The sequence below is a fragment of the Neoarius graeffei genome, chromosome 9 (assembly GCF_027579695.1).
Source record: "Neoarius graeffei isolate fNeoGra1 chromosome 9, fNeoGra1.pri, whole genome shotgun sequence".
Taxonomy (NCBI): Eukaryota; Metazoa; Chordata; class Actinopteri; order Siluriformes; family Ariidae; genus Neoarius; species Neoarius graeffei.
Window position 1 is genome coordinate 45,955,713 of NC_083577.1, and position 21,987 is coordinate 45,977,699.

The 21,987-nt window shown below is 41.0% G+C and overlaps 1 protein-coding gene across 3 annotated transcripts in view; it reads left to right on the plus strand.

Moving 5' to 3' along the window:
* The first annotated feature begins 3,316 nt into the window (after positions 1–3,316).
* Positions 3,317–21,987, plus strand: part of arhgef7a (Rho guanine nucleotide exchange factor (GEF) 7a) — a 62,092-nt gene continuing 43,421 nt past the window's right edge. For all 3 annotated transcript variants that reach the window (XM_060929628.1, XM_060929629.1, XM_060929630.1), the window contains exons 1-3: positions 3,317–3,878; positions 9,612–9,695; positions 21,222–21,306. In XM_060929628.1, coding sequence (XP_060785611.1) covers positions 3,714–3,878; positions 9,612–9,695; positions 21,222–21,306 — 334 coding nt within the window. In that variant the 5' untranslated portion in view covers positions 3,317–3,713. The remainder of the gene's footprint in view (positions 3,879–9,611; positions 9,696–21,221; positions 21,307–21,987) is intronic.

The window sequence follows — 21,987 nt, forward strand, 5'->3', positions numbered from 1 at the left end:
GACACATAGACACAGACAACCATTCACACTCACATTCAATTTAGAGTCACCAGTTAACCTAACCTGCATGTCTTTGGACTGTGGGGGAAACCGGAGCACCCGGAGGAAACCCACGCGGACATGGGGAGAACATGCAAACTCCGCACAGAAAGGCCCTCGCCGGCCACGGGGCTTGAACCCGGACCTTCTGGCTGTGAGGCGACAGCGCTAACCACTACACCACCGTGCCGCCCTTCCTCATTAATCGATATAGAAAATCATCTCTAAAGAAGTGATAAAAATCAATAGCAATGCGCTCAACAAACCTTTCAGTGTCTTACATATGAACACACCCACCCCCCAAACACATTCTTTGCAGAAATATACACCAATCAGCCATAACATTATGACCATAACAGGTGACGTGAATAACAGTGATTATGGCACCTGTCAAGGGGTGGGATATACAGTATTAGGCACCAAGTGAAGAGTCAGTTCTTGAAGTTGATGTGTTGGAAGCAGGAAAAATGGGCAAGCGTAAGGATCTGAGAGACTTTGAGAAGGCCAAATTGTGATGGCTAGATGACTGGGTCTGAGCATCTCCAAAATTATACAAACTGCTGAAAAAGCTGATGCTGACTAAAACAGAAAGGTGTCAGCATTAACTGTTTTCAGCAGTTTCTGCTATAGTAGCTCTTCTATGGGATTGGACCATATGAGCTAGCGTTTGTGCCCAGGTGAACCACTGAGCCTTAGAACACCCATGCCCCTGTTGCCAGTTCACCAGTTGTCCTTTTTTGGACCACTTTTGGTAGGTTCTAACCACTGCATACCGGGAACATCCCACAAGATGTGCCATTTTGGAGATGGTCAGACCCAATCATCTAGCCATCACAGTTCGGCCCTTGTCAAAGTCGCTCAGATCCTTACTCTTGCCCATTTTTCCTACTTCCAACACATCAGCTTCAAGAAGTGACTGTTCTCTTTCTGCCTCATATATCCTGCCACTTGGCAGGTGTCATTGTAATGAGATCATCAGTGTAATTCACTTTACCTGTCAGTGGTCATAATGTTATGGCTGATTGGTGTAGATTCTCATGTATAACCAAAGCACATTCCAGCATTCATCACTGACGTGTGCTAATATTACATTCACCTGAATAATACGACAGTCGAAAGCTAAATTAAAGATATAGAGGTAGGTCGTAAATAGGAGGCAAATATAATGTTCCAAGATAAGATAAACAATGAATATGAAAAAGGCCATGAAGAGCATATACCAGGAGGAAGTCTTTGCAGGAGCTCCCTTGGTTACAACTCCTGCTGATTGACCTGGGGATTATGAGTATTCCCATGGCAAGCCTGTTAATACTTGCTATTCTGCACTCCCAACCACAGGAGTGCAGGTTCTCTTACCCTAACACCCCAGAGAGTCCAGAATCCCTACCAGTATCCATGGTGACCCGCTGGGAGTTTAGATTCCTCCAGGTATCTGGTCAGGTGATGCCATGGAGCATGCACATGAAAAGTGTGTCATGTGGGCCTCTTCTACTAAAACGGATTCCAGTAAAAGGGACTTTTAATTTTGAATCTCTAGCAACTAAGACTGTACAGAATATATAGACTACACTACACCTACAGGTATTATCTTGGTCTGAGAGACTGCTAAATTAGAAATACAAATAGAAAAGATAGTGTGGATATTCCGACAATAAAATGTGAATTCATGAGTCTAACCATTCATTTTGATTTACACAATGTCAACAAGTTAGAGTACTGTATTTAGGGGCAGTGGTGTCTCAGTGGGTCAAGGCTTTATGTTGTTGACCAGCGGGTTGGGGATTTGAGCCCCAGTGCTGGCACTGTTGGACGCTTGGGCAGAGCCCTCGAATCTATTGGCTCAACATCAGTCACACATAGAAATGGGGGAAAAAGATGTAAAAAGAAACATGTTAGAGTATTTAATTTTTGCAGACTTAATAACAAAAACCCATGAGGGGGCAGGAGTGTGATGAATGCATACTGCATCGTCATTAATCAATACAGAAAATCATCTCTAAAGAAGTGAAAAAAATCAATAACAATGCGCTCAACAAACCTTTCAGTGTCTTACATATGAACACCCCCACCCTCCAAACACATTCTTTGCAGAAATATACACCAATCAGCCATAACATTATGACCACTGACAAGTGACGTGAATAACATTGATTATGGCACCTGTCAAGTGGCGGGATATAGGCACCAAGAGAACAGTCAGTTCTTGAAGTTGATGTGTTGGAAGCAGGAAAAATGGGCAAGCGTAAAGATCTGAGCGACTTTGACAAGGCCAAATTGTGATGGCTAGATGACTGGGTCTGAGCATCTCCAAAATTGTACAAACTGCTGAAAAAGTTGATGCTGACTAAAGCAGAAAGGTGTCAGCATTAACTGTTTTCAGCAGTTTGTGCTATAGTAGCTCTTCTGTGGGATTGGACCATATGAGCTAGCGTTTGTGCCCAGGACCATATGAGTTAGCGTTTGTGTTTAGTAACAAAAACCATCCATCCATCCATTATCTGTAGCTGCTTATCCTGTTCTACAGGGTCGCAGGCAAGCTGGATCCTATCCCAGCTGACTATGAGCGAGAGGCAGGGTACACCCTGGACAAGTCGCCAGGTCATTGCAGGGCTGAAGTAACAAAAACTATAGGTCCATCCATCCATTATCGATAGCCACTTATCCTGTACAGGGTCGCAGGCAAACTGGATCCTATCCCAGCTGACTATGAGCGAGAGGCAGGGTACACCCTGGACAAGTCGCCCGATCATCGCAGGGCTGAAGTAACAAAAACTATAGGTCCATCCATCCATTATCTATAGCCACTTATCCTGTACAGGGTCGCAGACAAGCTGGATCCTATCCCAGCTGACTATGAGCAAGAGGCAGGGTACACCCTGGACAAGTCGCCAGATCATCGCAGGGCTGAAGTAACAAAAACTATCGGTCTAAAAGTTCAAATAATCTCTTATCGCATTTGTTCAGCTTTAATCTTAAAAGAATCTGATATGGACTGTACTGTATGCCTGCATGCACTGTCTCTTTGAAATATTGTAAGTTAGATAGCGCCTCCCTGAGGCCACCTGAAGAAATAACGATAAGAAAGAAAGAAATGGAGCCTACAGAGTATTTTCTTGTAGGAGGAGCGATGTTGGTATTTTGATAGCACCACAGTGCGCATTAGAAGCCATTATTGTCTATTATAGATAATAGCCTAATCCATTAAAAAAAATTCCTCAGACCCTTACTGGGATTCACTATTCTTAGAGCAAACTTTGCCTGAAGTGGGATATCTTTGTCATGCCTATGTAAAATAATGCAAAACCGACCTAGTGAACACGCACAATCGCTTGGGAAGGCATAGGTGCTCACACACACACACACACACACACACACGCGGCTGTCAGTGATGTCATTTGCCAGAAGGTGAAGAAGCAGACGAAGCAGGTGGAGGTTAGTGCGTTTGCCTGCTGAAGGCGTTTTGACAGCCACGTCGTTCATGATTTGTCGAGAAGCTGTAGAGAGCTCAGACGGACGCACTGCCTGCTGCGCGATGCGCCACATTCACACGGGCGGCTGCACGGAAAATGGTGGCGCTTAATTCAACGGCCGGCTGATAACCACTCCTTTAATTATTTGTCCTTAATACCTACTAACGCCTGGCGACAAGGGTAGGCTATTCGTGGCGTTTGACCATGAATCCGGCGGAGCAGACGGTTACATGGCTCATAACCCTGGGTGTGATGGAGTCGCCGAAGAAGAGCGTGTCGGACCCGGCGGCGTTTCTGCAGCGCGCGCTGAAGGACGGAGTCGTGCTCTGTCGGCTGATCGAGCGCCTGCGCCCCGGTACCACCGAACAAGTAAGTGCCGTGATAATCGCCCCATAATGAGCAGTCTATAGCCTACAATCTGCATTGTGCCCCTTTTCTCCAGCACGAAAGCGCAGCCCACGTCCCCTCACGTGATTATTTTCTTAGACCCTTTATCTGGTAATGAACGCAGCACCTTCGTTTCATTCACCCGAATAGCACCAGATGAGTCTGAATGCTGCGGACGTGTTGAAGCAGCGCAAACTGGTTTCAAACGGTATTGTGCAGGCCTGCGTGCGTGTTTACCCTTATACTCTTGTGATAGGGCCTGCATGCATTGGCTTTGCTGTATAGGTCATCTGTAAAACATAAAAGACAGAAACCTAAGCTATATGATCACATTTTATTCTGAAAAGATGGAGGCTCCCTATCTAGGCCACGTCTGCTGATATTCAATAACTATTATTCTACATTTAGAGAATGGACTGCAAAATAAAACTAGCCTATATATGGCTATTAAAACGTTTAATACTATCAACACCAATTTTCAGGTTAAATGCTGCAAAGGTAAATGTAAATGTTACAGATGGACTATTAAAAACTCTTCTGATATTTCAACTATTTTGCAGGTGGTTTATATGTACATTACAGTGAGCTGACACCTTGTTCATGTTTCATATAGCCCATGGTTGTCCTCTACACGAATGTTTAGACAAAGCCCTGCACAAGGACAGGATGATGACTGCGATGGGCTAGAGGATATAGGTTGAAGGCAGGTAAATTGGGCCACCTTTTTGGGGCGGCAAATTATCTATGTTTTTAGGGGGGAAGAAAAAGAACCCTTCTCGTGTGTTTGGGTAAAGGTTGTTAGCTTTCTATAAGGGTTCTAAATGGAGCCCATTCTGGAAAGGAAACAGTTGTTCTATGTATAAAACCTTTAGGGATTCTCTGTGGGCAATCAAAGAATACTTTATGGTATTTAGATTGACTCTTCATATATATATATATATATATATATATATATATATATATATATATATATATATATATATATATATATAATCTCATTACAATGGCACCTGTCAAGGGGTGGGATGCATTAGGCAGCAAGTCAGTTCTCGAAGTTGATGTATTGGAAGCAGGAAAAATGGGCAAGCATAAGGATCTGAGCGACTTTGACAAGGGCCAAATTGTGATGGCTAGATGACTGGGTCTGAGCATCTCCAAAATGGCACATCTTGTGGGGTGTTCCTGATATGCAGTGGTTAGTACCTATCAAAAGTGGTCCAAGGAAGGACAACCAGTGAACCGGCAACAGGGTCATTGATGTTAAAGGCTTATTGATTCGCATGGGGCACAAAGGCAAGCCCATATGGTCCAATCCCACAAAAGAGCTACTGTAGCACAAACTGCTGAAAACAGTTAATGCTGACACCTTTCTGTTTTAGCCAGCATTAACTTTTTCAGCAGATGTGTAGAGCTACGCATGCAAAACAAAAACAAAACAAAAAATCACCCAAACCCAAAAATAAATAAATAAATAAATAAATAAATAAATAAATAAATAAATTTTTTTAAAATTAAGCTAGGGCTCTTTTGCCAGGTATAATGAAAAATAATGATAAAATACATTCTTAAATCCGAGAACCATTTAAGAGTCAAATGATTCCTGTTACATTCATTCAAGTGAAATGAAATTTTAACTAAAATCAATCAGTAATTCACTCAATAAACACCTGCTTAAACTGTTCGGATGGCAAATTAAGGATACACTGATCCAAAATAAGTGTCGTAATCATGCTGGTATTTACCTGAAATGCTGGATTGATATTGGACCAGATATGGCTTATTTTCTGATCCAGTCCACAGGTGTGTTTTATGCAGTGAATATGTGTGATATTGACTGACATCTTGCATGTCTACCTTCAATATGTACCTTTGGGTTTCCTATTAAAAGCAGACACCGCTCATCTGGGCTTTTGTACAGCTCCAGTGGATGTGTTGCCCTCAGTGTGGCTAACCATATGTTGTCATAATGCTGTTAACTGACTGTCAAAACATTGTCAGAGCGGGCCAACACATTGAGACATCACAGAACCTCACATGGAAACAAGTTCAGTCATCCAGCAAACCCACCAATGTGAACCAGTCCTGGGGTTGGCATGAATTACATCTGATAACCTTACGATATGGAAAGGGAAGAGCTTTAGAAACCAGTTCAACCCAATCGAATATTTGGCATTGATGGACACTATTGTTCGTCTTCTGAACAAAAAAGCATGATGAGTATGACCTTGTCTTTTGAACTGTGGGATTGTACCTCTGTCTAAGGGAGAACAAAATTCATTGGTAAGATTGGTGGCCCACATTTTTAAAATAATTGGCTTTAACATTGTTGCATCTGGATTGTCTTGCTGTCAATAAACCAGGTCACCGAGACTGTTTCTTGCAAATAATCACAAAGGGTCAGAGACTGCTGATGAGCTGCGACTGAGGAAGCAGTAAGTGCCCATAGAGGGCGCTTATGAGCACCTTTTGAAACCGGAAATGGGAAATCCCACAGCTTCAATTGTCACTAACTTGTGCCTGTTAGATCTCAAAGGGTGAAAGGATGCTTTTTAGGACAGGAGCTAAGACATATTTATAGTTTTAGTTATTAGCTAAGAGTGTTAAGTGTTATATGTGGCAAAAAAGTACAACATGTAGGTTACATTAATTAATGCTATAGATGGAATCTTGCCAAGATATTACCATCAGAGATTGTTTTTAGATAGATAAACATTACAAAAAACATTACAAACTTCATGTTCATGCTAACCTCATTTGAAAAATCTGATTGATTGATTGATTGATTGATTGATTGATTGATTGATTGATTTTCCATCACCATCAAACCATTTTGTCTTTTATTACACATTTTCTCTGGAGGCTCGCTCGCCGTGTAATTTTAGTCTTTCTGTATGAAATCAGAAAATAAACATGTCTCAGCATAATACCTAAACCGTATAAAAGCCCATTTCTGGCACTACAAAATAAGTCATATAGTATCATAGTAATAAGAACGTATCTCATCTCTTATTATTATTATGTTATAATAATGACTTACTGTTTCAAAATAATGAGAACTTTTTCATTGTGACTTAATATCTCATGAGATAGTAAGTAATTACTCTCAGAATAATAAATTTCTTTCTGTATGAAATCAGAAAATAAACATATCTCAGCATAATGCCTAAACTGTATAAAAGCCCATTTCTGGCACTTCAAAATAAGTCATATAGTATCATAGTAATAAGAACGCATCTCATCTCTTATTATTAAAATGTGTTTATTAATTTTCCTTTCTCCAACAGCACAAGAAAGCAAACCAAAAACACAGCTTCAACACAACAACACACCATGGCTCAGTTACACACATACAGCATCCACATTAATAAAGGATGTAAAAAGAAAGTACATAAATAAGTAAATGAAGGAAAAGAAAAATAGGTGTACAGCAGTGCGTCCCCTTATTATGACCTTCCAGGGAATCCCTGTAACAGAATGGAAGCTACATTGGGGTCCAAGTAATTCAAATAAGGTTCCCAAACTTTATAAAATTGGTTTGATTTTGAATGTGATATACAAGTCAAGTATTCCAAAGGCACTATATCAAACAGCACTTTATGCCAGCCCTTAACGTTTGGTTCTTTATCACTAATCCGCTGCAACAAAATGTTCTTCCTCGCTGCAAATATAAGAATACAGAACAGTCTTTGATTTGTTAACCTTACACCTCTAGCAGGCAGGCCTAATATAAAAGACAATGGGTCCATCCCCAGTTTTAATCCTAGTGTCTTTTCAATTTCTGTTAAGACATTAAACCAATATTTTATCTCTTATTATTATTATGTTTTTAATTGTTGTCTTTGTCCTATTTTGTTTTATGTGGTATTGTTATTTTTTGGTCTTGTTTTTAGTAAATGTTTAGTTGTAATGTGTCTGTAGATAAGCTATTTTTTGTCACCTGCCTAGGGACAACGGATGAAAATTAGCAGTTATGCTAACTCTGGCGTCTTTACATTATCTATTTATACTAGGGTGACCAGACATCCCGGTTTTACCGGGACAGTCCTGATTTGGGGTTGTGTGTCCCGAGTCCCGACAAAAGTCTGTCGGGACACGGATATGTCCCGGTTTTCGCCACTCGCGACGTTTGCGACTGAGCAGCGTGGGAATCATTAGTGGAGAAATGTCTGCATTTACTATTTTGATGAATTGACAGGAATCGCAAACCTTCCTGGTTACTGCCCCCTGGCCCTGTGGCATGGGTGTTTATTTAGCCACATTATTCCAGACAACAGAATGTGTTGCCATGCAACAATAAAATAAACATTAACTGGTGCGAATGTTCTTTGTCTAGCAGCTAACAGCAATAACGCCGCAGCAATTATGCCGAAAAGAAAATGTACCTTTTCCAAAGATTTACAGGGCACCTACCCCTTCCTCCGAGAGGTGCAGAACAATGCGCACGAAGCCTACTGCACACACTGTAAGTGTTTTGTTCTTGTACTGAGTTGGGTAGCCTATGTTGCAAATGCTGTGCGCTCCTGTAGGGGCTTTCCTCGGGCTGTCGCCCCTCTCCTCCTTTATTGCTGTTTTGTTTGAGTGTATATTCTCAAATCATTTGTCTCTTTTTTTGTTTCTGTTTAACATACCATTCTGACAGTTTGGCCATATTGCTGTGTTGAACAGCTTGTTGCAGCTTCCATTAAAGTGTTCACTTTTGTACACATCTTCTTGCTTTATTCATTCAGTTGTGGGGAATGGTTAGAAAGGTTGATTCTGACCTAGGCTATGTTGAGGTCACATATCTACTTCATGCTATAGTGCATACAATTTTAGAGCAATAGCCTACATGTGCATCTGCATTCTTCTTGGTGTTCTCACAAACAGGTGAAATAAATCAGTTTAAATTTGGCCTATGGACATAGCCTGGCCTATTCTCAGCCATTACAAAATCTGTTGTCTGACCATAAATTAACTGATCTGCATACCACTATGCTACTAGATAACAAAATGCCTGTTTGTTTTATTTCATGTGAGATGTTGATAAATGTGAGATTCAACAAAATGATAAGAGCACCTCTCTGAGTGTCACGTTTACGTAAAAAAAAAAAGGTGTGTGTGCACGAGCATGGTCGCGCGCAAAAGTGTCCCGGTTTCAGACTAGGGAAATCTGGTCACCCTAATTTATACTAATGTTCATTAAGATGTAATGTCCCTATCAAATAAACCAATAAAAAAATAATGACTTACTGTTTCATAATAATGAGAACTTTTTTCATTGTGACTTATTATCTCATGAGATAGTAAGTAATTATTCTCAGAATAATAAATAAAATGAGATACTGAGTCGTAATTATGAAATAGCAAGTCATGAGTTATTATTATAAGATTGTTAAATCTTAATTATATGATTATTATGGTGGCGGAAACACGTTTACCAGAAAACCAGGCTGGATCGTTGAGAGAAATCGCTTTATTTTGCCCGCCTGATGAGCAATGGATGCGTCTTCTTGACTCCACGCTGTTGCGTCATTTCCGGTTTTCGTCCTCACTTCCTCGCGTGGGTATTTATTTGAGGTTGGTGCTGGACGCGCCGGAGTCAGTGCGCTCCGGGACACTCCTGAGGGATAGACTGTCCGGAGTGCTTTTGGACAGCTGAAGAAGGAGAAAGTCGCACTCCTGACTCACTCACTCACTCACTCACTCACTCTCCTGACTCTATCCTTCTTTCTCCAGGTTTTTCAGGAGCCCAAAACCGACAGCGAGTGTCTGAATAACATAAAGGAGTTCCTGAAAGGCTGCGCTGCGTTTCGTGTCGAGGTGAGTTGGATTTTGGGGCACAGTATGAGCTCAGGATGGGGACTGCAGTCAGGGAGACTTTGGTGCTGAAACTGCGAAAGTTATTATGAATAGCGGTGAAGCACAATTAACAAAGGAGGAGTGTTGAGGACGGAGGCTGATGGACAGTAGGAGGCACAGCCAGGAACTCCTGAGCGCCAAATAAACTGCTTTGTTTCTCTGACAAAGATTCACCACTTCATAAAACTTACACATGAAATTGTCAAAAAAAAAAGAAGTGTGCATTTGTTTTTTTTTTTCCTTCACATAACTTACGTTTTAAAAGTCTGGAATATTATGACCCGCCATGCATTGTTCATTCATTTACTCATAGAGGTGGACAGTAATGAAGTACATTTATTTATTGAGTTCTGTACTTAAGTACACTTTCTGAGTATCTCTACTTTACTAGAGGTTTTTTTTTTTGAAACTTATGATTTTAACTTCACTACATTTAAAAGACAAATATCGTACTTTTTACTCCACTACATTTCGATCAAGGTCCTTGTTACTATGAAGCAGCTTTGAAAGTAGATGTGTTTTTCTTTTCTTTTCGAAAACGTGATTGGTTTTTTTCTCAGGTGACACTGAGACAGGCTATCAGTAATGTGGGCGGCACAGTGGTGTAAGTGGGTTAGCACGGTCGCCTCACAGCAAGAAGGTTCTGGGTTCGAGCCCAGCGGCCGGCGGGGGCCTTTCTGTATGGAGTTTACATGTTCTCCCTGTATCTTCGTGGGTTTCCTTCAAAGACATGCAGTTAGGTTAATATGGGACAGCCTTGGGCTGTTAGCATGGCTGCCCACTGCTCTGGGCAAGAAGGTTCTGGGTTCGAGCCCAGCGGCCAGTGGGGGCCTTTCTGTGTGGAGTTTGCATGTTCTCCCTGTGCCTGCGCGGGTTTCCTCCGGGTGCTCCGGTTTCCTCCAAAGACATGCGGTTAGGTTAATATGGGACAGCCTTGGGCTGTTAGCATGGCTGCCCACTGCTCTGGATATGTGTGTGTGCTCATTGCTCATGTGTGTGTGTTCACGGCTTCAGATGGGTTAAATGCAGAGAGGAATTTCACAAGTGTGTTATGAATAAAGTCTTTCTTTCTTTCTTTCTTTCTTTCTTTCTTTCTTTCTTTCTTTCTTTCTTTCTTTCTTTCTTTCTTTCTAATCACTAGGGTAACGTCACATTCATAGACTAGATAAAATCAAGTTCACTTATTTCTCAGCAGCATTATTTAAACACGATCAGTTGATGGCAGAATAGAAGGAGGCGGTTCTTCTAGGGAATGCACACGCCCATGGCTTTACCTAGAACCCATGTTTCAGTTTTCTGAAAGGATTAAAGGTTCGTTTCGTTTTAAATGTGTGCTTTGTTTGCCAAAAACGAACCACATCACGGCCGACAAAAACTCGCCGTCCAATGTGCAGAAGCATATTGAGGTATATAGATGTTTTATTCCAAGAGAAAGCTTGCAGCGAAGTTGTCTGTGCTTTTAGAGCTAGCGATAATGTTGCAATAGCTGTGCAGTCTGGTTAGTCAAATGACTTTCTATGGATTTGCCCACCAAGTTGCCATCGCCTTGTCCACGGCTAACATTAACACATAGCTGGTTAACTTGGACACTGTTAGTTAGCATGTAAAAATGGAGTTATGTTAACATGAATAACGTTAACTTATCTGAAGTTCTTTCATAAATGTTTTAGCATAACTTGCCAAATAAACAGAATGTAGAAATCTTTCGTTTCTAGTAGCGTTAGCTACCCAATATGATTTCGAGTTTGAAAAGAGTTTGCTAGCATGTCAGGTGGAGTTTCACTGACTAGCTAGCTTAACGTTAAACCACCATGATGGCACAGCATGCATTCATTTTGTGAATTCACATTTCTGTCTTTGGTAACGGCATTAGGTATTGTAAGTGTTGTGGCAATAATACAACAATGCGTTGACAGAAAATGTACTTTTAATACTTAAGTATTTTTAAAAGCAAGTACTTCAGTACTTTAACTTAAGTAAAAATTTGACTGGACAACTTTCACTTGTATCAGAGTAATATTTGACCAGTGGGATCTGTACTATGACTTAAGTAATGACGTTGGGTACTTTGTCCACCTCTGTTTATTCATCCATGTGATGCTTTGTGCTTAGTGGGATTGTTCATGCTTTTGAAAACAATATTGTTATTTATCACTTGCACTGCCATTAAACTCCTCTTCAGTGCCTCTGATTATTTACAGAATAACAGCAAACGCTCTTGATGTCAGTTCTCACAAACTGAGTCTAGTTCTGATTGAGTGACCTCTGCTTCAGAAAGAAATCCCTTTTCACAAATTTTTTTTTCAGTTATAAAAGTACCATATCTGTTTGTTCAAATATAGGCTATATTTTTGAAAGACATTAGTATACATTTGTTATTTGCTCCACAAACTGGCTACTAAATAAACAAACAGTGATCTATACTGCTGGAGATTACACACAGTCCGTTTTTATTCTTTACATTTCTGGTCACACTGACAGCTTTGTACTGGTGTACGATGTCCATGTGTTACTTGATGATATGAATTAAACTTCTAGTCTGCCAGGTGAAACTCTTCCCCCATTGTTTATGGGATATATACACGAGTACGCCTATATATTTCATTAAGCAAGAATACAAAGGGCCAGATTGCAGCATGCTGAATTATGCGCATTTATTATGGAGCCAGATGGGTTTGGATAGAGCCCATATACTTGAGTGCATTGAAAGAAGACAAGGCCTTAGTCTGTCATTGACGCTTCTTTTAACTGTGTAATAACAACAAAAAAGAAGATTGTAAATATTTAATGACAATTTGTTTTGGTTTGCTTTTGCTAAAGTGCTGTTTTGAGGAGAGTTTTTGACTGCACGTGTTTGATCAGTTTTGTGCAGTCGTCACAAATGAAGATACTGTCAGTACGTGCGATTGTTGTACTGTTGTTTCTTCCGTGTGTACGCGCTGTGCATTATGCAGGATGCTGCAGGATTCTCCACACATGTAGAGTGCTGACACGTTGCAGTGTCCTGGCATTGCCCATGCCCAGCTGGGCCATGCACACACAAGCTCCTCTTTGTCCATGATGTTGAACACTGTGTTTGAGAAGCTACTGCATTCTACTCTGCATCATTCCTGTTCTGTTAGATCACAGCTGACTGTAACATTTCAGCCTCCAAGACCACATAGGCTACTGATTCCAAAGCCATGGTCTGTTCGCACTGTTAGCTTTTTCACTTTCCTCAAATTACAGTCAAATGAACCAAATTGTTTGCAGTAAATATGACAAAATTGCCTATAATTTAAGGCAGGGCTGTCAGGTGATTCAACAAACCCGGTGGCTTATTTTGATTGTTGGTTTTTATGCTTTTGCCACACAGTGGTGGAGGCATTATGGTTTAGAGTTGTTTGAATTTCTTTGTGTCTTTTGTTAGTGCGGTATCTCAAGAATGGGTGATTAAATCTTTGCGAGACTTATATGGAATTGTCATTGTAACCAGCAGATGAGCTGATTAGATTTTGGAGTTGATCCAAACAGGTTCAAGACCTCAGCAAGGTCAAATGCCTGAAAGGACTAGACTTGTTGGGAGTGGAGTAGGCATCTAATGATATTACACAACAATAAATCGCATTTGAATCAGTGAAATAAAAAATGAATCACGATTATCAGGCTGCGTAAGCTCTTATATTTTCTTAGCTGTAATTGTGTTGTGTAATACCGCACAGTAGCGGGAATATACATGCCTTCACCCAAGGTGGAAATAACAGTTCTAATGCTTTGAAAACATGCGCACACACACACACACACACACACACACACACACACACACACACACACACACACACACACACACACACAAAACAGATCGAAAATGGGAAAGAGCTGTTGTGCAACTGACTGTACAAATAGATTTAACAAGAAATTGGAGCTTCCTTTTTACAGACTGCTGAAAGCTAAAGAAAAGAAAAGCAAATGCAGGTACAAATGTTCATAAAACTTTCATTAAGAAAAGGCCTATTTGTTATTAACATTTTTTCATTTATAATAAAAGGAATATTTTAGTTAATAGGCTATTCTTTTACTCCAACCTTTATAGAAGTGGTAGATAATTCTTGTTGGTTATTAAGAAAATGAAACAAGTTTTTTAAAAATTTAATTAAGGGAATATTTAAGTTAATAAATAATAGGAAAATAAATGTTGCATTTTTTTGATAACAAAATCCATCCATCCATCCATCCATCCATCCATCCATCCATCCATCCATCCATCTATCCATCCATTATCCATAACCGCTTATCCTGTGCAGGGTCGCAGGCAAGCTGGAGCCTGTCCCACCTGACCGAGAGGCGGGGTACACCCTAGATAGGTTGCCAGGTCATCACAGGGCTGACACATAGGCCAAGTTTACATTAGACCGTATCTGTCTCGTTTTCTTCGTGGATGCACTGTCCGTTTACATTAAAACGCCTGGAAACGCCGGGAAACGGGAATCCGCCAGGGTCCACGCATTCAATCCAGATCGTGTCTGGTCCGGTGCTGTGTAAACATTGAGAATACGCGGATACGCTGTGCTGAGCTCTAGCTGGCGTCGTCATTGGACAACGTCACTGTGACATCCACCTTCCTGATTCGCTGGCGTTGGTCATGTGACGCGACTACTGAAAAACAGCGCGGACTTCCGCCTTGTATCACCTTTCATTAAAGAGTATAAAAGTATGAAAATACTGCAAATACTGATGCAAATACTGCCCATTGTGTAGTTATGATTGTCTTTAGGCTTGCCATCCTTCCACTTGCAAGTGGTAAGTGACTCGCATGCCCGATATGCACTGGGATCACACACACAGCAGCTCAGTCCCAAATCACTGCTCGTGCACTTCACTCGCGCGCTCTGTGAGCTGCGCAGGGCCGGAGTGCGCACCCTCCAGAGGGCACTCGCTGTTCAGGGTGGAGTGATTTGGAGCGCAGGATGCCTGCGGAGCTGAGCGTATCCGTGTATTGGCGTTGCTGTGTGCACGCGAATCGTGTATTGGCGTTGCTGTGTGCACGCTAATCGTTTTAAAAACGTTAATCTGATGATCCGCTGATACGGTCTAATGTAAACCCCACCATAGAGACAAACAGCCATTCACACTCACATTCACACCTACGGTCAATTTAGAGCCACCAATCAGCCTAACCTGCATGTCTTTGGACTGTGGGGGAAACCGGAGCACCCGGAGGAAACCCACGCGGACACGGGGAGAACATGTTTATTCTGTAAAGCTGCTTTGCGACAATGTTTATTGATAAAAGCGCTATACAAATAAACTTGACTTGACATGCAAACTTCACACAGAAAGGCCCTCGTCAGGCGCTGGGCTCAAACCCAGAGCCTTCTTGCTGTGAAGCAACATTACACCACTGTGCCACCCCGGTAACAACATTTTTTTCATTTAATTTTTTTTCAAAAATATTGTGGGAAAATCGAATCATGAACCCAGTATTGTGAATTGAATAGAATCATGAATTGTGTGAATCATTACATGCCTAGAGTGGAGACATCCCCGTTCTTGTAAGGAACAAGTTCCACTTGTTCTGTTTCTGGCTTGGTGGCTTTTATATCTTATTCATATCCAAATATTAAAAAGTGATTTTTTTTGTAGCTACTTGTATTCCTGATTAGGCTCTTTCAGTGATAAGGGGTTACTACTTTGTGACATGCCACTCAAAATTTAAAACTGCATGGAGAGCTTTAAGTATAGGTTATAATTAATAGTTATAGTACCCTGGTATATACATCATAAGGGGGAGATGACTCTCCCACTGTGCTGTGCAGGACACCACATTGAAAACCGGGAAAATCTGGTGTCACACATATAACCTGGACACTAATTTTTGAGCCAAAAGATTTACAAAAATAGTCATTGTCATGATTTCTCGTAGGAAAATAATAATTTAGGAACTCTTTTTAATAGAGAAAGAAAATAATTTCAAATATCATGCAGAAAAAAAAATTAAAATGCATAAATTGACTCCAACTATTTTAACAAAATTTCATATAGATTTTACCCAGGGAAAACTATTGGAGCCAGAGTAATGATAACACACTAAAATGTACCTTGTAAGGTTGTTATTTAACCTGAGAAATAAAAAAGAACTTTATTCATCAAATATTTATGAATTGAAATTACAGGAGTCATTGGTGTGTAATGCGTGTAACATGGTTGTAATTTTGTTGGACAGACTATAACTTTCACCTACCTTGCCGCCATTACATGCATCCCGGATGTCTCATGCAGTGACATCACATGAATGTGTCTGGAGATCCCCATGACCTAGTTAGCTCAGTCTTAACACTTCCGAGTAGGAATTAGCGGGCACCTGTTTTGTGCGTAACAGTTGGACACAGGGTTACGACCGTACGTTTAAATACAAATAAAAGACAAATTTATCAGATTTTTTTGCCAAAAAAACTCAGTAGCAGTCAGATTTATATCTATTTAACACACATACATGCAGCTTTTATTTAATTTTAAAAATAGCCTTTTAAATACTATCTGAACGATTGTAACTTAAATGGACAGAGGATTTTATGCGCACTGTGTGCTCACGTGGATTTGGGAAGAGTTACAAAGAAAGTATTTTTCCGTGTTTAACTTTGAGTTTAAGCCTTTCCATCAGTACACTAGACTAAAATTTAAATTTTATCTTATTAGAGTGACATTGGATTGAAATACCAGCACCAATTTTGTCACAAAACAGGTCTCCAAAACAGTGCATTATTTGACGAAGACATTGATAAAAAAAACAAAAACAAAAAAACAAATCCATTAAGATACCTTGTTCATTTTATCAGTACTATCTAACAGACATACCGTACAGTGATCATAAAAATATATTTGGTTTTTATTTCTGTTTACTCTCACTCATGCTACACAACCACAAACCTGGTATATGGCATTTATAACCACTTATCATAGAAAGAGTCATAAAGCTTTTTAGGCTACAACATGTATCTCATCTCATCTCATTATCTCTAGCCGCTTTATCCTGTTCTACAGGGTCGCAGGCAAGCTGGAGCCTATCCCAGCTGACTACGGGCGAAAGGCGGGGTACACCCTGGGCAAGTCGCCAGGTCATCACAGGGCTGACACATAGACACAGACAACCATTCACACTCACATTCACGGTCAATTTAGAGTCACCAGTTAACCTAACCTGCATGTCTTTGGACTGTGGGGGAAACCGGAGCACCCGGAGGAAACCCATGCGGACACGGAGAGAACATGCAAACTCCGCACAGAAAGGCCCTCGCCGGCCACGGGGCTCGAACCCGGACCTTCTTGCTGTGAGGCGACAGCGCTAACCACTACACCACCGTGCCACCCGCTACAACATGTATATAATGTGTATCTCATCTCATCTCATCTCATTATCTCTAGCCGCTTTATCCTTCTACAGGGTCGCAGGCAAGCTGGAGCCTATCCCAGCTGACTACGGGCGAAAGGCGGGGTACACCCTGGACAAGTTGCCAGGTCATCACAGGGCTGACACATAGACACAGACAACCATTCACACTCACATTCACACCTACGGTCAATTTAGAGTCACCAGTTAACCTAACCTGCATGTCTTTGGACTGTGGGGGAAACCGGAGCACCCGGAGGAAACCCACGCGGACACGGGGAGAACATGCAAACTCCGCACAGAAAGGCCCTCGCCGGCCCCGGGGCTCGAACCCAGGACCTTCTTGCTGTGAGGCGACAGCGCTAACCACTACACCACCGTGCCGCCATATAATGTGTATAATATGTGTATTATGTGTGTAATACAACATGTATAATGATATATTAAGATGTACGAGGTACCATAGCAGAGTGTTGAAACCATGACCTCATGCAGCTTGTCTGACAGAATTGATCAAGCTAAGCTATGCTTTATCATTAGCCTGATACAGAGCAGGTTTATCCAAATGCATGTGTTTTATTAGTTACTGAGTGGAGTTTAAGATTGGCTTCCTTTGTGGAACTGAAATTGATGGAAATTACCCAGGCTTGTTGAAATATGCCTGGTTTATGGAGTTAGCTAGCATTGTGGAGTAATCCCCTGATTCAACTCAACAGATTTCATGCTTAACGCATTGCGTATGAGGGGAAAAACACAAGTCTCTGTCGGGCCTCTACAACTGCAATTCCTACACTTATATGCTTATAGAGAAACTGGCCCTGTGTCTGAGATCGCTCCTTACTCACTCTACAGGGCACTATATAGTGGGGACACCATTTTGTAGTGCTGTCCGAAACCTTATTTACACCCTATATAGTGCACTCAAAGTATCCCACAATGCATCACGAAAAGTAGTGTACAACCGATGGTCACTAACCAAAGCAATATATCCCATCTTGCATTGCGGTCGCGCTGAAAGAAATCAAATTAAAAGTCTCAAATTTGATTTAATAAAAGGCAGCGGCAAAGGAGAAAGTATTCAGCCTTGATTTAAAAAAACTGAAAGATACAGGTACTTTGTATTAATTAACGTTGGAAATACGCTCAGTATAATATGTATTTATCACAAAAATACATGCATGTATTTATTATTTTGAAAATCCACCAGTCGACTGATCTGGCACGTTTTACTTGTGCGACAATAATGATGTAAATACCAGCGCGACGGACTAGTGTCCTAAAGCGTTTTTTTCATTTTACCAATGAGCTCACGATATAGTCCTCTATATAGTAATTCCCTATATAGGGAGTAGGGAGTAGTGAACGAGTGAGCGATTTCAGACACAGGGATAGTTTTCTGTATTAATGCAGAGTCGTTTGTTAAATTTCTCCAAGATCGCAAAACATATTGTGTGCATCACCTCTATAGAATTTTATTTTGGAATATGAAGAAGAAGCCTTTATTTGTCACATGCACACTCAAGCACAGTGAAATTCATCCTCTGCATTTAACCCATCTGAAGCAGTGAACACACACACACAGAGCAGTGGGCAGCCATACTACAGCGCCTGGGGAGCAGTTAGGGGTTAGGTACCTTGCTCAAGGGCACTTCAGCCCAAGGCCACCCCATGTTAACCTAACTGCGTGTCTTTGGACTGTGGGGGAAACCAGAGCACCCGAGGAGAACCACGCAGACACAGGGAGAACATGCAAACTCCACACAGAAAGGCCCCCCCCGTTGGCCACTGGGCTCGAACCCCGAACCTTCTTGCTGTGAGGCGACAGCGCTAACCACTACACCACTGTGTCGCCCTGTAACACTGTAATGGTTACCACAGTCAAAAGGACAAACGTAGAATAATTAAAACATTTTCACTGTGGTGATGCAAGCACTCATTTCCTTTCCTGTCTACTTGTCCAGGCTTTTCTAAAGCCGTGTTCCCACTATGAACTGAAGCCCAGATTTCAGCAGACCCTGATTCAGTTGTCTGGTGGATACCCGAGTATAGGTGGAGGTTTCTCATCTGTCTGACTGGTTAACCTGATGCAGGGAGCTGCTTATTCTCCTAAAATGAAATATTTATCCAGGAACGCTCAGACCGCAGCCTTTTCAGGCCATGTAGCCCTTTTTATGAAGCACTGCTTTTCTCAGATCAGATGTACTGTTTGCTGAAATTATTTACCCCACTTACTAAAATAAATGCGTTTGTACCTTTGTTAATGTTTTGTTGTATGCTATGATGGCTCCTTTCTGCAGCATTGCATCAGATCAGTTGGTTGTACTGTGCCAAAACATACATTTTTAAGAGTAAATTCAAGGATTAGCCTGACCACAGGAAATGAACTATTCTTCTAATATAACTGCAACTAGAGCAAAATAGTGCATGCAGACATAGGAAGAACCACACACTACTAACAAATACACATTGGTACAATAACATTTTGCTGTCTCATGGTGAATATCTGTAATCAGTGGAAAGTGAATTTGACGTCTGGATTTTACGGTCAGTGGAGCTTGCTGGCACTCGGCCGTATTATGATTTCACCGCCCCTCTCAAACTAGACATTGCTTTCCACTTCATCAGTCAGCATTACAAGAGGGCTGAAGTATCAAATTAACTTCATAAGATGGGAGATATTGGAGGCCTTACTATCAGGTCCAGAAAGTCAATCAGAGTGACAATGGTATGGGTAAGAACAGTGATGCAGGTGCACCAGTTAGAGTGAGCTGATTGAGGATGAGACTGACGAAACTTTTCATTTCCCATCAAGCCTTGCTGTGAATTGATTTGATTTGTTTCGTACAACAAATTGCACAACAAAGCTCCCTCAGCTTAAAGGAATACTCCGGAGTGAAATGCTTTCTAGGTCTGTTTTCGCATAATTGGGAGTGCATACGTTGAGTTGCTACCACAATCACGTCAATCGGATGTGTTTTGAGAAAATTATTTTTTTGCGATTTCAACCGGAAAGCGCTAACACAGCAGTGCGTGGGGCATGTCTTTTTGCCGATACAAAACGCTAGTTTTAAAACCATTGCAAAGCTCAAAACAACATGACAGTTCTGTGGAAGTGAGTAGAGGGTTCCTACAAACAAAACGAAGTGTCCCTAGCTCTGCAAGTGCACGGATAGAGTGTGTAGAAGAGTAAATACAAAGCCAGTTACCTGAATTTGGTCTTCTCCAGACGCCATCTTCATGGGACAGTCCGTAAAAGTCGAGTGCCGAGTGCAGAGCCCATCCTGCTGGAAATGCACAACATACCACAGACAGTGCTTAATTGTGTGGGGTGCGGTGTGTTTAAAAATTTTTTTTTATTAACTACTTTTGTATTTTTATTCACTACCTGATTTGTGAAGGCCACCAACAATTGGTCATATTCCATATGGGGACCAATAATTTTGGTACATTTATTTTTGAGAGAAAATTATTAAAATATGTTAAAAAATAGTCACTTTGCAGAAATAAGCTGCCCGGTTTGCTCTTCCTAAAACAGAGCTAATATCTGACATGAGTTTTTCATGTATAAATGAATACCTCCCAATCTTTCCAGTGATCATTTGAAAGATCCGTCCATCCATTATCTGTAGCCGCTTATCCTGTCCTACAGGGTCGCAGGCAAGCTGGAGCCTATCCCAGCTGACTATGGGCGAGAGGTGGGGTACACCCTGGACAAGTCACCAGGTCATCGCAGGGCTGACACATAGACACAGACAACCATTCACACTCACTTTAGAGTCACCAGTTAACCTAAATACAGCCTTTGGACTGTGGGGGAAACCAGAGCACCCAGAGGAAACCCACACAGACACAGGGAGAACATGCAAACTCCGCACAGAAAGGCCCTCGCCGGCCGCTGGGCTTGAACCCCGAACCTTCTTGCTGTGAGGCGACAGTGCTAACCACTACACCACCGTGCCACCCCATTTCAAAGATATTAAGAAAATTCAAAATTGAATACTTGATATGTAAATTTTGTGAACAGTTTCTTTTGAGTATAATATATGCACTTAATATGATCCGTTTTTATATAAATGTAGTGCACGTTAATGGCAATTTTCATCTCTTTTCTGCCTCTGTAGCCATTTGAAGCAAGTGACCTGCTGCAAGGCCAGAACTTCAGCAAAGTTCTCACCACATTGGTGTCACTCAACAAAGTGACTGCAGGTGGGTTTCACTCATTACTGTAGCACATGCAAGCAGTTTTCAAGGATAGGAACGTGAATGTTTACTGTTTAAACAAAAGTAATCTGTGACATGTAAAAGTCTGGAGAGTGTGGTGGTTGCTTGAAGGCAGGTTAACATGCCATATATATATATATATATATATATATATATATATATATATATATATATATATATATAAACAGTACTGTGTAAAAGTCTTAGGCACGTGTAAATGAAATAAATGCTGTAGACCAAAAATGGCTTAAAAAATAATGAAAGTGCAATTTCATCAGGAAATGAGCTGTAGGTTTTACTGAGCATCTTGCAAAACCAGCCACAGTTCTTCTGGATACCTTGACTGTCACACTTTCTTCTTAATTTTGCAGTAAAACTGAGGAGCCTTCATTATGTTTTCTTTTTTAATCTGAAAAGTGGTCTCTTATGTAATACGCTGCTCAGATTAAAACTTTTTTTCTGTAATGTAATTTTTTTGCTGGAAAACGAATGTTTGGAACTCTAAAATGTTTTTGTACTGACTCGATAATGAAAATAGAAATGTATCACAAAGTTTGAATAAAAAAAATAGGGTGCCTAAGACAGTACTGTATGTATCTAATATGACATTTCCCCATGTTTGTTAAATGTCTCATCATTCCTAAAGTGTTATTAATTTTAACCTTA